This window comes from Micromys minutus (genome assembly GCF_963924665.1).
Source record: "Micromys minutus genome assembly, chromosome: 6".
Lineage (NCBI taxonomy): Eukaryota > Metazoa > Chordata > Mammalia > Rodentia > Muridae > Micromys > Micromys minutus.
The window spans coordinates 22780817-22796542 of NC_137975.1; the positions used below are offsets into that span (position 1 = coordinate 22780817).

General features: G+C 45.7%; 1 protein-coding gene across 1 annotated transcript; it reads left to right on the forward strand.

The window, feature by feature from the left end:
• Positions 1-676: 676 nt before the first annotated feature.
• Positions 677-13325, forward strand: FCAMR (Fc alpha and mu receptor; the record flags this gene model as incomplete). The annotated part of the gene is made up of 7 exons (XM_080918145.1): positions 677-715; positions 2930-2987; positions 4219-4359; positions 10350-10688; positions 11150-11906; positions 12451-12569; positions 13186-13325. The coding sequence occupies 7 exons, from the start codon at positions 677-679 to the stop codon at positions 13323-13325; spliced, it is 1593 nt and encodes a 530-aa protein (XP_080774271.1).
• Between the last annotated feature and the right edge of the window lie 2401 nt (positions 13326-15726).

Genomic DNA, 15726 nt, shown 5'->3' on the forward strand with positions numbered 1-15726 from the left:
CGGTGCTTTTTAAGTGAATCATCTGCTTCGGCCACATTTGTCCAAGTCTTTCTGTGCAGACCGTCTCCTTAGTTCTATTGTTCTTTGTGCAGGACACAAATTGGTAAACACCAGACCATGGATTTAAACCAGAGTAACTGAACCAAAGCACTCAAATGCCTTTTCCTCAGAAGCTCAAGTGTTCAGGTCAGCCATGGGGCAGCCACTGAAGGTCAACTTGGGGGGATTTCCTCTGCTGAATCCTGAAATCCCCCTTTTCCCTGCTCAGGTGGTTACATCACTGGTTACAGAGGCTCCTAAAACAGCTGCTGAGACAGGATGCCCTAAATATATGGGAGCTTGCACAGGGTATAAGAGGAGAGAAGTTGGGGATCAATGCGCTTCCCTGAAGCTTTTGTCACCAGCCCTAGAAAAGGTTCCAAATAAACAAGTGACAGTGAGGACCAGACACCAGAACTGACTTTCTCTCATCAGTAAAGGGACCCTAATATAACTGGCAGAAAGGTGAGTATGGCTTCCCCTTCGGCTGCAGTCTTCCAGCTCTAGTTGACAACCGTCAGCTCCTTACCCTCCCTTCTCAGTCTCCAGATTGAGCAAAAGCCACCGGAAGACAACCAAACACCAGCATCTCCTCGGATAAAAGAAAAAGTCCAAGTTGATCGGGCTCGGGACTAGCATGGACCAAGACACCCCAGCTAAGCCCAGAGAACAAAAGGTAACTTGGCTTTCTCCTAGAGGTCTGGGTCTTGCTCTAAGCAGCAACTGTAACTTGTACTTTAGGGCTCTCCTTTGTGCCCCAGCATTTCTCTTCTGTACTCTTTCTCCACTGCAGCAAAGTATTCTGAGCCTGAACCCTGCATAAGGCAGAGCCAGCATGCATCAGATACAGAACACATAGCCACTCAGGAGAGGCTCTTACTTTGAAGTGGAGGGAAATAAGAATCAGTGTCTACTTAACAGCCTCCAGCAACACCAAGCCCTGCAGTGTTCTTCCCTCCGCACATGCCAGACCGTCCCAGCACTAGGATGAAGGTAGAAGAGAAGAAAGATGTATTTAGAGGCGCTAAGGGTGGGTAGGAAGTCACACACCAGCCTGTGATAAAAAACGAGGTGGCTGTGCTTCCCAGCAGGACTCGGGGCACAAGCTGCTAAACTCTAAATGTGGTGTGGGGTAAGAAAGATCTCCCAGACTCCTGAAGAATAAAAGACTCCTGAAGGTCACTGCCAGGGAGGGTGACTAGGGACATTCGCTTGAATGCTATCCTTCCAGCCCCAAACTGAGACTGATAAGCAGCTAAAGACATTTTATTTTCACACACACAATGCTTCCTCATTGCCCCAATGGAGACAGCTTTGCTCCTAAAAGCTCCTAAAGCACCTCTGGGCTTCCCAAAGTGCCAGGTGGCCTAGTGACATTGTCCTTCATGTGAGCTGTATTAGGGCTTGGGACTTTGGAAACAGTAGCCTTGGAGTGCCATGCAGGGAACCTAGATTTGGTGAATATTAATCAAATTGGGCACTAGGTGCAGCCACACCCTGAAAGAGCCTGGAGAGAAGTGGGCACGGTAGGGAAGGGCAAGGACTGCCCTTGACAGTCCCCAAGGGAGGGGACACCGCAAATTGTGGTGGGAGAGAGAGCTGGAAGATGTAAGAAACCTGGGCCTTGTCAAATGAAGTCACAGTTTGTCTTGGCTCCTAGACAGCAGGGCAGCCAAAGGTTCTAGTGGACATGGCTGAGCAGAGCCAAGCCAGGTGACAAGTGGCTAGGTGCCTAACCCAGAGTTTTTTCCTTTTCTTCTTTCTCTTTCTTTCCTTTTTCATCTCTTATTTTCCTTTCTCCTCCTTGCTCTCTCCCCTCTCCCATCACCTCTTCTCCTTTGACTGGATCTTGCACTACTGGCCGATGGCTTTCTATGAAATGGTTGGGAGAGAAGAAGTTTCCTCTCCCATTTGCCAAAGCGACACTTAAAGTCAGAACACTGGTCATTCTTGAGACTGTCAAAGCATGCATTCATGTTAAAAGAAAAGACAAAAGACCTGTAGGTCCAGTGAACCCCAACCAAACACCCATGAAAACCCTCAGAGAACATAGAAGATCCGTATGAGGTACAGTCTCTTGTCTTTTTCATCGCCGAGAAGTGAGCCCTTTGGGGTTCCCTTGACAGAGCACTGGGCTCCTGTTCCCAGTTGCTGCTCACGCGGCTCCCACTCTGCTCTGGGTCTGGTTTCTGAGCATAAACATAGAATGATGGCGCCCAGGGCCATGCTTTCAGTGAGCTCCGAAGGTCAGTGGGAGAATGCAGAACAGAGGGTCAAATGGAGCTGGGGAAGGTGCTAGAGAACGTTCTAGAGAAGATGGAGAAGAAAGAGAGAAAACAGCGCCATACAGCCAACGGGATGCCGGCTTGGTTTTAACTCCGTTGCATGTGGACAGTAAACCAAAAATCTCCCCCTGAAAGAAGAATCTCCTGTCTGCAATTTGGAAAGGCTAAGAGCCAGAGGGGAGACATCCTGTATTTCAGGAATGCTGCATCCCCACACCCTTACTGAAAACTGCTGTATTTCCCCAGAGAAGGGCAGATCCCCGAGAGCACCCCTTCCAGTCATCACAGTAGAAACTTTGCTTTCTGGGTCTTTGCCTCCCATCACCTTAGAGCACCCCTGGGGAGTGGGTGTTAGGGCTGGAATGTCACAGAGGGATTTGTCTCTTCCGAACTCAGAAATCTCACGAGTAAGGGAAATGTAATCTTCCTGGCAGCTCAAGGGCAGCGCCTGCCTTACCAGGACAGGCAGTTCCCTGGCCCTGCCTTTCAGGTAGAGCTACCCAGCAGCTGCAATGAACTGAGGTTGCGCAGAAGAGCACCCAGCCCTGGACTCCCTGTCACCCTAACTTCACATGCCTCCCTCTGCCTCTGGTCTTTGGTTGCAGGTCACCGGCCTGAGAACGACGTGGAAAATCCTTCTTCTCATACTCTGCCTGCTCCGTGGTGAGTTCACGAACAGATTTGGCGTCTGTGGAAGACCAGACAGCAGAACTCAGAACCAACCAGGCAGATCTTTTGCCCTCTCTCCTGGGATCCAACACCACTGCGCTAGGGACCTGGGCTCCGGGAAATAAAGGCCGTGAGGGCTCAGGAGAGACTGCATATGCCTCAGTGATATCTAGAATAGCCATTGTTTGCCCCTCCCCCAACACGCACACTACCTAGGCCCCCTGCTCTCGTCCATGTAAATGGATGACTGAAAATTAGCTGTTTACAACATGTTCAGGGGGTCCAAGTTATTCTAAGCACAAATATTATGGGCTTCATGGCCACTCCTTTTACAAACACTTATGTGCCAGGCCCAACACTAACAACATAAAAGTGGGAAACCGTATCCTACACACAAAGAAGTCAGCATACAAAGGAATTATATGATTAAAAAATATAACTAGTCACTTACTAAATTCGTGTTTATGAAGGGCTTAGTATGTTCCAGGAGCCGAGAACAACTGCATTAGGGATAGAATTCGGTCCTGACAGTACTTGTAGCCTGGCGTGCTGAGGCAGGCCAAGTATAGACCAGGCAAGAGGATAAATGACCCTTTCCCTATGCAGCGATGCCTAAATTTTATTATGATGGTAATGGGAAGTCACTGAAGACTATAGTGTGTGTGTGAGGGGGTGTCTATTTGTTAAGACTCTAGTCCAGAGAGTTGTTCTATACATCATTATTGGATTCATTAACCAGAGAAAGTATTGTGATAATACTAAAACTGGATTAATCGTGTCTGGCTCATTGATGAAGCAGAGGGTAGCAGCAGTCACTGCTGTGGGATGTGTAAAAAGGGCTCAGAGCTTACTGCTCCTCAGGAAGACACAGGCCCTCTCTGTTCATATACAGAAAACAGACTGCTTCACCTCCCTGAGTATTCTAAACTTGACTGTTCTAAGGTCAGTCAGTACTTTAATCCCCATTCAGAGACCTGTCCCCATGTCCTGGCATGCCCACAGGCTCTGTAAACATTAAGGTGTGTAGTCTATGGCACCCCCAAAGTCCACCATTCTGCTGCTTTATACCCACCAGGTTCAGAGTCAGCAGGAGCCCTGTGAGGACTGATCTCTTACCCGATCGGGTGTTGGGACAGGGAGTTGAGCTGACTTCACCCTTCTGTCCTAAGAATGGATTCGTAGGTATTTGGTGACACTTGATAGCTCTGCTTCTCCTGTCACCCAGGTTCATCTATGACCCCTCCATACAGAAGGCCCCATTCCAGATGGCCGCAGGCTGGCTCTCCCCAGTTAAGGACCCATCTCTACTCTATGGAAGCACACACAGCTCCTACACCCCTTTGCTGCTGGAAGAACTCCATTTCAGGTATGGCACCTCTCTTTTCTCCCTCTGTCTGGCCACAGATCTCCTTTGTCAAACCAAGTCCTGTCCCAGTGTAAGGCCTGCCCCAACTGCAGGCCCCACCCCCAGCCCTAGCCCCCGGTGGAAGTCATAGCAACATACTACACTATGGCTGGGCAACCATGGAGATGTGTGAGACCCTGTCCCCTTTCCCTCCATCCGGCAAGAAGCAAACACTTAGCAACAGGGTCCCCAGGTGAGTTAATCCTAAATTTCAGCTTGTTCTTTAATGGTTACAGTTGGCGAGTATACAATTTAAATCCTTTAATCGCTGTGGAAGCCAAGAGCTACAGTTAGTAACTCAGTACATGAATACTTCGGGTGTTGGTTTTTGATAAAACGTGTGGGTATTACAAGAGTCAGTCAAAGATTCTCAATCAGCAAAGCCAGACAGCCGCAGCCTCCCGATTAATGGTGGTCACCTCTAGGACACAAGAGTTCTTAGAATCTAGAGTATACACAATTAATAATACAGTTTTATTAATCTCAATGGTGATTAATATTCTTGCCTGTTAATGATAAACTGTAATACTTGTAACCTTTATCATGCGGTTTGTGGTATGATGTTTAATTGAGCCTTTATTGGTATTGATACAACCAAAACGTTTATGGTTACAGCTCTCCCGTAATTAGACCTTAGGTCCCGCGTAAGACACAAGCCACTTACAAATTCATCTGTACTCAGAGGTGCCTGTCTTTATGCTCTGCTGCTATCTTAACATTCTGTTGTTGCTTTGTCTGTGTTTTCTTCGTCCAATATTTTAGCCTTAATTAGTATTGATATACTGAATTCATATATAACAATGGGCTTTATCGTGATATCTCATAGATGTATTTAGATCATATTTACCCCATTCCTCTTACCCCTTTCCATGCTAGCTGATTCTCTTCCTTTTTCTAACTAAGGGACTCGTGTGTGTGTGTGTGTGTGTGTGTGTGTGTGTGTGTGTGTGTGTGTGTGTGTGTACCTTAACTAGAGTTGCTTACAGGAACATGGGTGAAAGGTTGTTTACAGGAGTATGGTTGGCTTACTAGTGGCTATACCAACAACTATTAAGTACCCACATATCCTCAGAGATGAATACCTCATAGAATCTTCCCCCTAGAAGACATTACCTACCCATAGACTCTCATGGACAGTTGGGCCTCTTAATCCCTGTTCATGTCCATATTAGAATATTGGTAGACTTGACCTTGTTTCAGTCTTGAATGGGTAATCACAGTGACTATGAATTCATCCGTCTGTATTCATCAGAAAGACTGGTGTGTAGTTTTCTTTGTCCTCTTGTCTCCATCTGATTTTGATATCAGGACAATGCTGGCTTTGTAGAGTGAGTTTAATGATGTCCCTCTCATCCCTTTATCATGGGATGCTTTGGAAGGACTGTGGCTGCTCTCTAGGAGAATCACTTGTGACTCCATCGAGGCAGGAAGATTGTTTCCTGCTTTTTCAATCTCACTGCACATCACTGATAGATTGGATGGTTCAACTCCTGGTTTAATCTTTTGCAATTCAATGTGCTTTGGTTGTTTGCCTGCATGTCTGTCTATGTGAGGGTGTTGGATCCCCTAGAACTGGAGTTACGAACAGTTGCAAGCTGGCATGGGGGATGCTGGGAATTAAACCCAACTCTTCTGGAAGAACCACTGAGCCATCACTCTTGCCCCTCTTTTTGGTTTAATTTTTGACAGGTCATGTACATCTAGGTATTCATTCACTTCTTTTGGATTTCAGGTTAGTGGGATATATGTCTTTAAGGTATGTACTAATAACATTCTGCATTTTATTAGTACATTTTTTAAACACTTCCATTTTATCTGTAGCTTTATTAATTCTTCTCTTTCTCTTTGTTAGTCTGATTGAAAGTTTGTCAATCTTGTTTATCTCTTCAAAGGACAAGCTCTCTGTTTTTACATTCCTTTATGTTTCCATTCTATTGCTTTCTGCTTTGACCATAATTATTTCATTCCATCTAATGGCTTTGGATTTAGCTTGTTCTAGTTTCCCCCAAGAACTTAATGTATATCATTAAGCCATTTATTTGAGGTGTCATGATTTTTAACATATATACACTTAGGACTGAGCTCTGTGCGTTTTCATTTTAATTCTATTTCTTTTTCTTCATTTCCTTATTAATTTCTTCTATGATCATCCTTCGGGGGTGTGCTGTCTAATTTCCAAAAGTTTGCATGCATTTTGTGGTCATTTAGCCACTGAATTTTAGTTTATTCCATGATACTCATATAGAATACAAGGGATTGTTTTAATTTTCCTATATTGTTAAGATTTGCTTTGTATCCTAACATATGACCCATTTGGCTTCTGAGAAGAATGTGCATTCTGCTATGTTTGGATGAAATAGTCTATAGAGCTTTGCTAGATCCACTGACCCATCTCACCTATGATGTCATTTTACTCAGATGGCTCTCAGTGTTTGGTTTCTCTGTTTTATTAATTAGGATGACCATCTATTGAATGGGAGTTTGATGTTACTCACTCTTATGTTAGAGTTAATCTATGACTTTTCATATAGCATATTTGCTTTATGAAACTGGGTGCATCTGTGTTTTGTATGTGTTCAGAATGGGAATATCCTCTTGAGTTCTTCTCCCCCAATCATCATGAAACAGCCTTCTGTATCTCTCTTGGTGATATGAGAAAAACACTTTCTTGTTTCCAAGATGGATTTGCTTGGACCAATTTTTCCCATGGTCTTGCTACACTAAGGTAGTATCAATCCATCCTTTATGAGATATTGATAGCTATGCCCTAATTCCTGTCAACATTAGTTGAACTTGTTGTTTGGTGTTTTCCTATTCCTCTCTTGCTTAACTATTGCTATTCTTTCCTGAGGTCTCAGTCAGGTTTCTCTTCAATCTGAGAAATTTTTTCAAGTTATCTTCTCTTAAGCTGAATTAACAGTCAGCACATGTTTATTGTGGAAAGTTTTTCTTTCTGCTTTAATGACAGTTAACTTAGTTGGGTACCATGGCTGTTACCTTTCAAGATTTGAAACTTATCATTTCAAGCTCTCCTGGTTTTTAAAGTTTCTATGGAGGAATCAGTTCTTTATGGGCCTGCCTTTATATGCCACTGGATGCTTCTCAGGCATTTTCAATGCACTTTCTTTATTCTGTATATTTAGTAGATTAATTATAATGTGACAAGGGGAGTTAGTTCTTTTCTGCTTTCTTCTGTGTTGTTCTAAATGTTTCCTGTACCTGGATTGGCATCTCTCTAAGTATTCAAACTTTCTGCTTTGGTTTTGATGAAAATTAAAATAATTCTTCCTCTTCTTCTCCTCCTCCTCTTCCTTCTCCTCCTTCCTCTTCTCATTCTCCTCTTCCTCCTCCTTTCTCTTCTTCTATGATTCTTAAATTGATCTTTTATGATGTCCCAGACATCTTTACCATACCCCATATAGCCACACACTAGTCATCTCTGTCCTTGTTGGAATGTGCCAATTTCTCCACCTCATCTTCTGGCTCAGATATTCTGACCATTCTTTAGATGAAGATGGAGCTTCCAAGTTTCTACTCTGTTTTTCATTTCCAATATTTCAGTTAGTTTTTCCTCAGTGTTTCTATTTCTTTATAGAATTTTCTTCTGCATCTTGTATTGGTTTCCTTAATACAATTCACTTCTGTGCTCTTATGAGATTCATTCCAGGATTCATCTTTTATTTATTTATTTTTTTACAGTCCAGTCATTGCCCCCTTCCTGGTCCTCCCTCTCACAGTTCCTCATCCTACTCCTCCTCCCCTCTTTCTTCAAGAGGATGTCCCTCCCCTCCCAGGCCTCCCTACTCCCTGGGGTCCCAAGTCTCTCAAAGGGTTAGGTGCATCTTCTCTCACTGCTATATATGGGTTGGGAGGCCTTGGACCAGCTCAAGTATGCTGCCTGGTTGGTGGCTCAGTGTCTGAGAGATCTCAGGGGTCCAGGTTAGTTGAGACTGCTGGTCTTCCTATAGGGTACCTTTCTCAACTTCTTCCAGCTTAATTCAATCACAGGGGTCCCCAACTTCAGTCTAACAGTTGTATATAAGTGTCTGCATCTGTCTCAGTTACCTGCTTGTTGGGCCTTTCAAAGGGCAGCCATGGAAGGCTCCTGTCTGTAAGCACACCATAGCATCAGTAATAGTGTCAGGCCTTGGAGCCTCCCCTTGGGAAGGATCCCAGTTGGGGCTGGTCCCCTTTCCCTCAGTCTCGTCTCCATTTTTGTTTCTGAAATCCTTTTAGCCAGGAACAATTCTGGGTCAGAATTTTTGACTGTGGGATGACAACCCCATCCCTCCACTTGATGCCCTGCCTTTTTACTGGAGGTGAACTCTACAAGCTTCCTCCCCACTGTTGGGCATTTCATCTAAGGTCCCTCCCTTTGAGTCCTGACAGTCTCTCACCTCCCAGGTCTCTGGTACATTCTAGAGGGTATCCCTACCTCCCACCCCTGAGGTTGCCTGTTTCCATTCATTCTGCTGACATTCAGGGCTTCTCCCGCTCCCATAACTGATCCTGTTTTTCTTTTCCCCTCCCTATCCCCTCTCCCACTCAAGTCCCTCCCACTCCTTCCTCAGCCTCCTGTGATTGTTTTCTTCTCTCTCCAAAGTGGGATTAAAACAACCTCACTTGGTTTCTTCTCTTTCAGTTTCTTTTAAATTAGTCATTCTTTGAAGACTTTATTTGGCATTTAATGTAACTCACAAGGATTGGAGGCAATTACTGGGAAATTAGTAATTTTTACAAGATTTAACACAGCCTTGGTTTTTCCATGATTCTTAGGCTGGGATTTACATATGAGGGGTTATTTCATTGCTTGGATTTTCTTATTAATAGTATTCTTTTGGTTGAAGAATTTGCCATGTTCAGAAGGGACTCTATCGTGGTAGAGCTGAGGTGCAAAATTCAGTACTAGTTCCTCAATTCAGAAGCTCAGGATGCCAGCTTCAGTTTTTGTACCTTCTAAAGCAGAGTACTGACTGTGAGAGTAGTTACTGCATACGTCCACTGCACAGATGTCACACTAGCTCGGTAGCAGCAGCAGCCCTAGGACACCAATGACGGTTGGAAGATAAATGAACAAGGTAGATATCCAATTTAGTTACTAAGATTACGGTTCAGAGGAAATACGGATGGATGAGGATAGGGATTGGTTTAATTAATAGGTCACATTTGAAAAAAAACAAGCTGGAAAGGCAGCTGGGAAGAAGAAAGTTAGGATGCTCTTAGGGTTCAGATTCTAGAGTTTGTTAAAGCTATGGAAAGTCGTAACTAAGAAAAATAAAGAGGAGGGATAAGAAAGAGAAAGAAGATAGAGAGGAAGGAAGGAAAGAATGTGTGAATTGTGTGTGGGAACAAGAGTAGAGACTGGCAGCGAGGAAAATGAGCAAAAAAAAAACATACAGAAGAGCGCTAACAATCTAACTGAGCATTGTACAAACTAGGCAAGGCTACTGTTGGATTACTGTGCACACAATTTAAAAATAAATCATGTGCTTGCATGCCAACTGCGTTCATGCAGGCTCAGTATTCTGGTCTATAGAGAAGGGCTAGCCTGGGGAAATGTCAGCCACTGGTCTGGAAGATGCACCGACTAAGTGGGGGGAGCACACGAGTATGTCCAGCACTTTTCTTTTACATGCAACGAAGACCAGAGCCCTCAGACTGGAGTGGCCTTCTCCCTCTTACAAGCATCTGGATGGAGCTTCAGTGGAATGAATGCAGGTTCGAGACAGAATTTCGTGGGAACACCTAACATTTATGTTTTGGCTAAATACTGGATAAGAGTGTTTGTGTTGAGACCTTGAATGCAGCTTGGGCGAGGCCCACAGCCTCATTGGCTACCCTCTTCATTTCTGCAGGCCGCCTTTTTCTGACAAGCAGCATTGGTAACCTAGCTCTCCAACCGTGTTTATACTCACTGCTCCCCTTCCTTTGACAATTTTCTCTGCCTGCAGGTACAAATGCATTGAGGGGCCCCAGGCTGGTGTCCGGGGAGACTGGAGGAGCTGTCACCATCCGTTGTCATTATGCCCCCTCCTCAGTCAACAGGCATCAAAGAAAATACTGGTGCCGCCTGGGGCCACCGTTGTGGATCTGCAACACCATTGTGTCCACCAACCAATACATTCACCACGACTACCGTGGGCGTGTGGCTCTCACCGACGCCCCACAGAGTGGTTTGCTCACGGTGAGGCTGCTCCAGCTGTCTCTGGGTGACATGGGACATTACCGCTGTGGTATAGGAGACCGAAACGACATGCTGTTCTTCAGCGTGAATCTGACTGTGTCTGCAGGTATGAACTGGTGGATGGCTACAGGGCCAGTTTTTACAAAGCCAGCGTTCAAAGGGAATGAGTACTAAAGAAGGCTCGGATGCCCGAGGAAGCTTTAAGCCTTAGGGGATGGAGGGGGAATAGGAGAAAAGCTCCAGGAAGCCTGGTTATCTGGTGCAGTAGGAGGCTTTACCCCCTAGCTGGATAGCAGCATGACTATTAGATGAATGGGTTGCTGAATAGGAATATGCAGGCCTGAAGGAAAGAAATAGAAATAAAAAGAATATGTGAATATTTGCAAAATAATAGAAACTGGCCGAGATGCTCACCTTCTAACTTTATCTGACATTTTTGGCAGAAGATCCCTTCTCTTAGTGTGGTTCATCCTACTTAACACATGCTTTGATTAAATACCCTTTGCTGAATTCAGTAGGTAACCCAGATAGCCTTCCTGCTTGGCCTCTCTCTGTGTGTCCACACAGGACCTTCCAACACAACCTATGCAGCAGCTCCAGCTTCTCATGAGCCCATCACAGCACCTCCTGGGGCAGCAGCATCCTCAGCAGCCAACAAATGGACCTCAGGACTCACCCAGATCCTAGAAAGCCAAGGTTCAGAGTGGAACAGAACAGCTCCAACCACAGGTACAAGCAAAACTACCCCTTCTGCCAATAGAGGACAAACCTTAAGAACAGCCAGGACAACAGTTCCAGGGACAAGCAGCAGAGAGGAGGGTTCTAACAGGGCAGCAGTCCTCACGCTAGAGGGTCCAGCTCCAAAATCAAGAAGCATGTTCAGTACAACACAGGGTGTTTGGATGTGGAGTTCCAGGAACTCAGTAACAACAAGTGCTACCACGAGTGAGGGTAGGAAGCAAGACACAGTCCCAGAGACTGATGGGCCACAAGATGAAACAGACATCAATACATCTCCAGATACACCCAGGAAGACCACAGGAACCACGAGGCCATCGGACCTGATCTCGGAGAATGTGACTTGGGGAACTCTCCAAGATGAAACAGAGGTTTCTAAGCAACACATGCTGTACCCCCTGGAGAAGTCATCGCCAGCTCCACGTGCACAGACCTTGAATGCTACATGTACGGACATGGCATTTGAGGAAGGAAGAACTAATGGGAGCCTAGAAAACACTACTGAAGAAAGTGGCCCCTCAGCACCAAGCCCGGTTTCAGTAGTAGACCCTGTGTGGGTTTCTGGCCAGGGGTCATCCTTGAAGAGGTAAGCCTTGCATTCTTCTTCTGACTTGGGACCCCGGGCCTGCCCTTCCTTCTGCTGACCTCTTTCAACTGTATCTTACCAAAGAGTGGGATGGGGGACATAAACATAGAGCACTAATGCTGTCTGGATGCTTTCCAGTGGTTTGCAAGCAAACATCTAAATGACACAAGTCAGTAACTTTTAGGCTGGAACCCTGGGGACTTTCTGCTTAGTGTGGGGAGCAGAACTCCAGAGAAGGGACTTAATTTGCTGAAGGCACAAAGAAAGGATGTGAGAGCCAATTGCCTGGGCCAATGTCCTGGCTCTCACTCATCCTCTTTCTCGATAAGGCACATTGTGGCCCATGCATAGGAGGGTGGAGCGGAGCTGAAGAGAGCAGTTCTGCCGGGAGCCAGTTATAGGGACGAGGGTGGCCAATTAGCTTGGAACTCAGCTCGTTCAAGTGTGAAACAGGAGAAATGAGCTCTTGGTCATAATGCGCTGCCTAGTTCTGATCTCCATGGTCCTGTGTTCATCTCCTCCTTCCCCAATTCCTCCCCCACAGTGCTTTTACAGAAGGAGAAAGCAACTCTCAGATCCTGACTCCGGTCTCCACCGTGCTGGCCCTGCTTCTAATTGCTGCTCTGGTCCTACTGAAAAGGAGACTGGGGAGACAGAGGACCTGTGAGTTGAGCTTGAGTAACCCAATTGGAGGGAGAGAAATAGTTCTTTCCAACTGATAGCCTCAGGGCTGGGTCAGGTTAGATGGAGTAGCCACACTTTTGGATGTCGGAAACGTGAATTCTACTCTGAACCATCTAACTATGCTTGGTTGTGGCTTTCACACTTTTCCCTCAGTGGCACTCTTTGGCTTAAGGACATCTTTGGAAAATGGCAAGAGTTATTCACCATAGGTGTGGAGCCACACTGGCAACCCTAGCAGCAGAGCACAGGAGAACACAAAGAACCCTGGGGCTAAGGGATGCATCTGCATCCTTCTGTGGGCCAGCTGGCACTGTTCCCATAGTAACAGCCTAGGGATGCAGACTTTTAGTGTGAATACTCCATGGTGGAAAGAGAATGAATGGAAAGAAATTGAGGATTTCTGGGAGCCGGTAGGAAAGGCTGGGGTTCCCAGGGCCAGGGATCAAACCATCTGAACTCATCATTATTGTTCTAAGGTCCTTGCTACTAGACTTCTGTCTTGAAAAATTCTCAGAAATTTACCTCCAGCTTTCAGGAAGGTGAGTCAGTATGTGCACCCCAGAATCCTCATAGCCTTCTATGTGTTTCTATGCAGCTCAGAAGACAGAAAGGGTAGCAAGGGTCACTCTAATTCAAATGACACACTTCCTACCTGATGAGGGAAAGAACCTGCAGCGGATTGACCTTCCCACCCAAGAGAGCTTGACCGTCCCGGAAAAGGACTCAGGACTCTGAAGATGGAAAGGTAAACAGCTCAGTCACCATGGAGGGAGGAGGACCAAGCCCAAATATCTCTGTGGCTTCTCCATCCCCTTCTTTTTTTCCTCCACCCACATGAAGCTGAGTTCAGCCTCCATCTAGAGACACAGGGGCCTACCATCTTGGGCCTCATAGTGCCAGGCATTCTCCAAAGCTAAAGATAACAATACACGGACTTGATGAAGACCTCAAGAAAGGACTGTCTGTTCTTCAACCGCCTAGCCTGCAAGCTTTTCTTTCAGAGAGGTGGCAGGGTCAAGGAGGGGGGAGGGTGGCAGGGGCTTGAGATATACAGAGTCTCCATTACCAGTTCAGTCACTTCTGCCTCTGGGCACCCTTCCTTGTCTCTGCCTGTTAGTACTAAGCCTGCTGCTCACAGTTAACAGCATTCTCATATACCAGGCTCGCCTGAGCAAGCACAACCGTAGTTCCTTAAGGACAGTGATTGTATGTATCTATTTCACTACATCTCTAGTGGGACTTCAGCAAATTAAACACCCATAACCGATGGCTGAGGATGGCACGGTGGTGGGCACTGAGCATCTTTTTGGCAAGAGGTCTAAATACCCAAGGATCTCCATCCGTTTTCTTGGGGGTTCAGATGCTTGCGTCAGTGGGCAGTTTCTACGTGAGATGGGAGGAAAGAGCAGCCACTCTGCATATCTCCCTACTTGATTCTGCCTTCATTATGTCGGAGGCCTTTTGGCCACGTCAAAATTTTCTGGGATTTCCCTAAATGATGAACGAAGGGGGTGCATTTTATTATCAATATCCTCTTGTTTCCCTGTTTATGAATCGTTGGTATTAGAGGCTGTGGACAAGGCTGACAGTTTGAGAAAGGCAGAGGACAAATGAGAGGAATTTTATGTGGATTCTGTCTTTTAACCATAACTGTTGGGGAACTTTTGCCCACTGTTGATGCCACCATCTTTCCAGGAATCCCATTTGGTATTTGGCCAGATGTGCTGGCAGCTGCTCTGTATTTTGTACCTGGGCAGTGCAGACACCGAGCAACAGAAGCTATGGGGGAAGAAATGTCCCAACAGCAACTTAAGAACTGTCACACTGACAGGCCTTCTAAGCTGTCAGTGGTATCAAAAACTTCAGAAAAACCTATTCATACCTCATCATGACCTCAGATGCTATTCCAAGAAAGTCAAGTGAAATCTCCTCGGGGCTGATGGGAAACCTGTCATAAATAAGTAGGCAGATTGAAGGCAGCTAACCAGGTGGAAACACAGACCTTTAGATGCTTAATCTAGAAAAGTGGTTCTCAGCCCTTGGGTCATGACCCCTTGTGGGGGGGAGCATGTCAAATGGCCCCTTCCCAAGGGTCACACATCAAATCTCCTGCATATCAGATATTTCCATTATTATTCATAACCATATCAAAATTATAGTTATGAAGTGGGAAAAAAAGTTATGGTTGGGGGTCACCCCAATATGAGGCCCAGTGGAAGCAGTCACTTGGTGGAAGCAACAAAGCTAGTGAAATGAGAGAGAGACAGACAGAGACAGACAGACAGACAGACAGACAGACACAGAGAGAGAGAGAGAGAGACAGACAGACACAGAGAGAGACAGACAGAGACAGAGATAGAGACAGACAGAAAGACACAGAGAGACAGAGATAGAATCAGACAGACACACACAGAGAGAGACAGACAGACACAAAGAGAGGCAAACACACACAGAGTGAGAAAGATAGACAGACAGACACAGAGAGACAGAGATAGAGACAGACAGACAGAGACAGAGAGATAAAGACAGACAGAGACAGAGAGACAGAGATAGAGACAGACAGAGAGACAGAGAGAGACAGACACAGAGAGAGACAGAGAGAGACAGAGACAGACAGAGACAGAGATAGAGACAGACAGACAGACAGAGACAGAGAGATAGAGAGCACACACATGACCTTGGCCTAGTGTCTTTCCACTTCACTACTACCGTATAAACAAAGAAAGGCTTGTCAAAAGTGTGTCATGCCACAACCGTTGCTCCAGACTATGTTCTGCCCACAATGTCAGCTTGAGAAACCAGCGAGAGAGGTGTAAAAGCCACTATCGCCCCATTCTATCAGTGAACCAACAGTTCTGGACAGGTATGTAATTCAGCCAAGACCCCACCGTTTATTGATGTCTAGGTGGGTCAAAGGTTCAGGCTGTTTGGTGTGTGTAACCAATCAGTCTTCGCTGGGAATATCCACAGGATATTTGAGGAATGTTAGGAGGTAGTGAGAGGAAATTAAGTTGTAGCTCTACGAAGTTTGAGACATTCTAGATTAATCAACAGATTCTTCCCTGCAGAGCTTCTCAGAGCATTAGCCATCCAAGGGAAAAATGGTGAGTAACTGAGAGGGGAGACATGATGTACA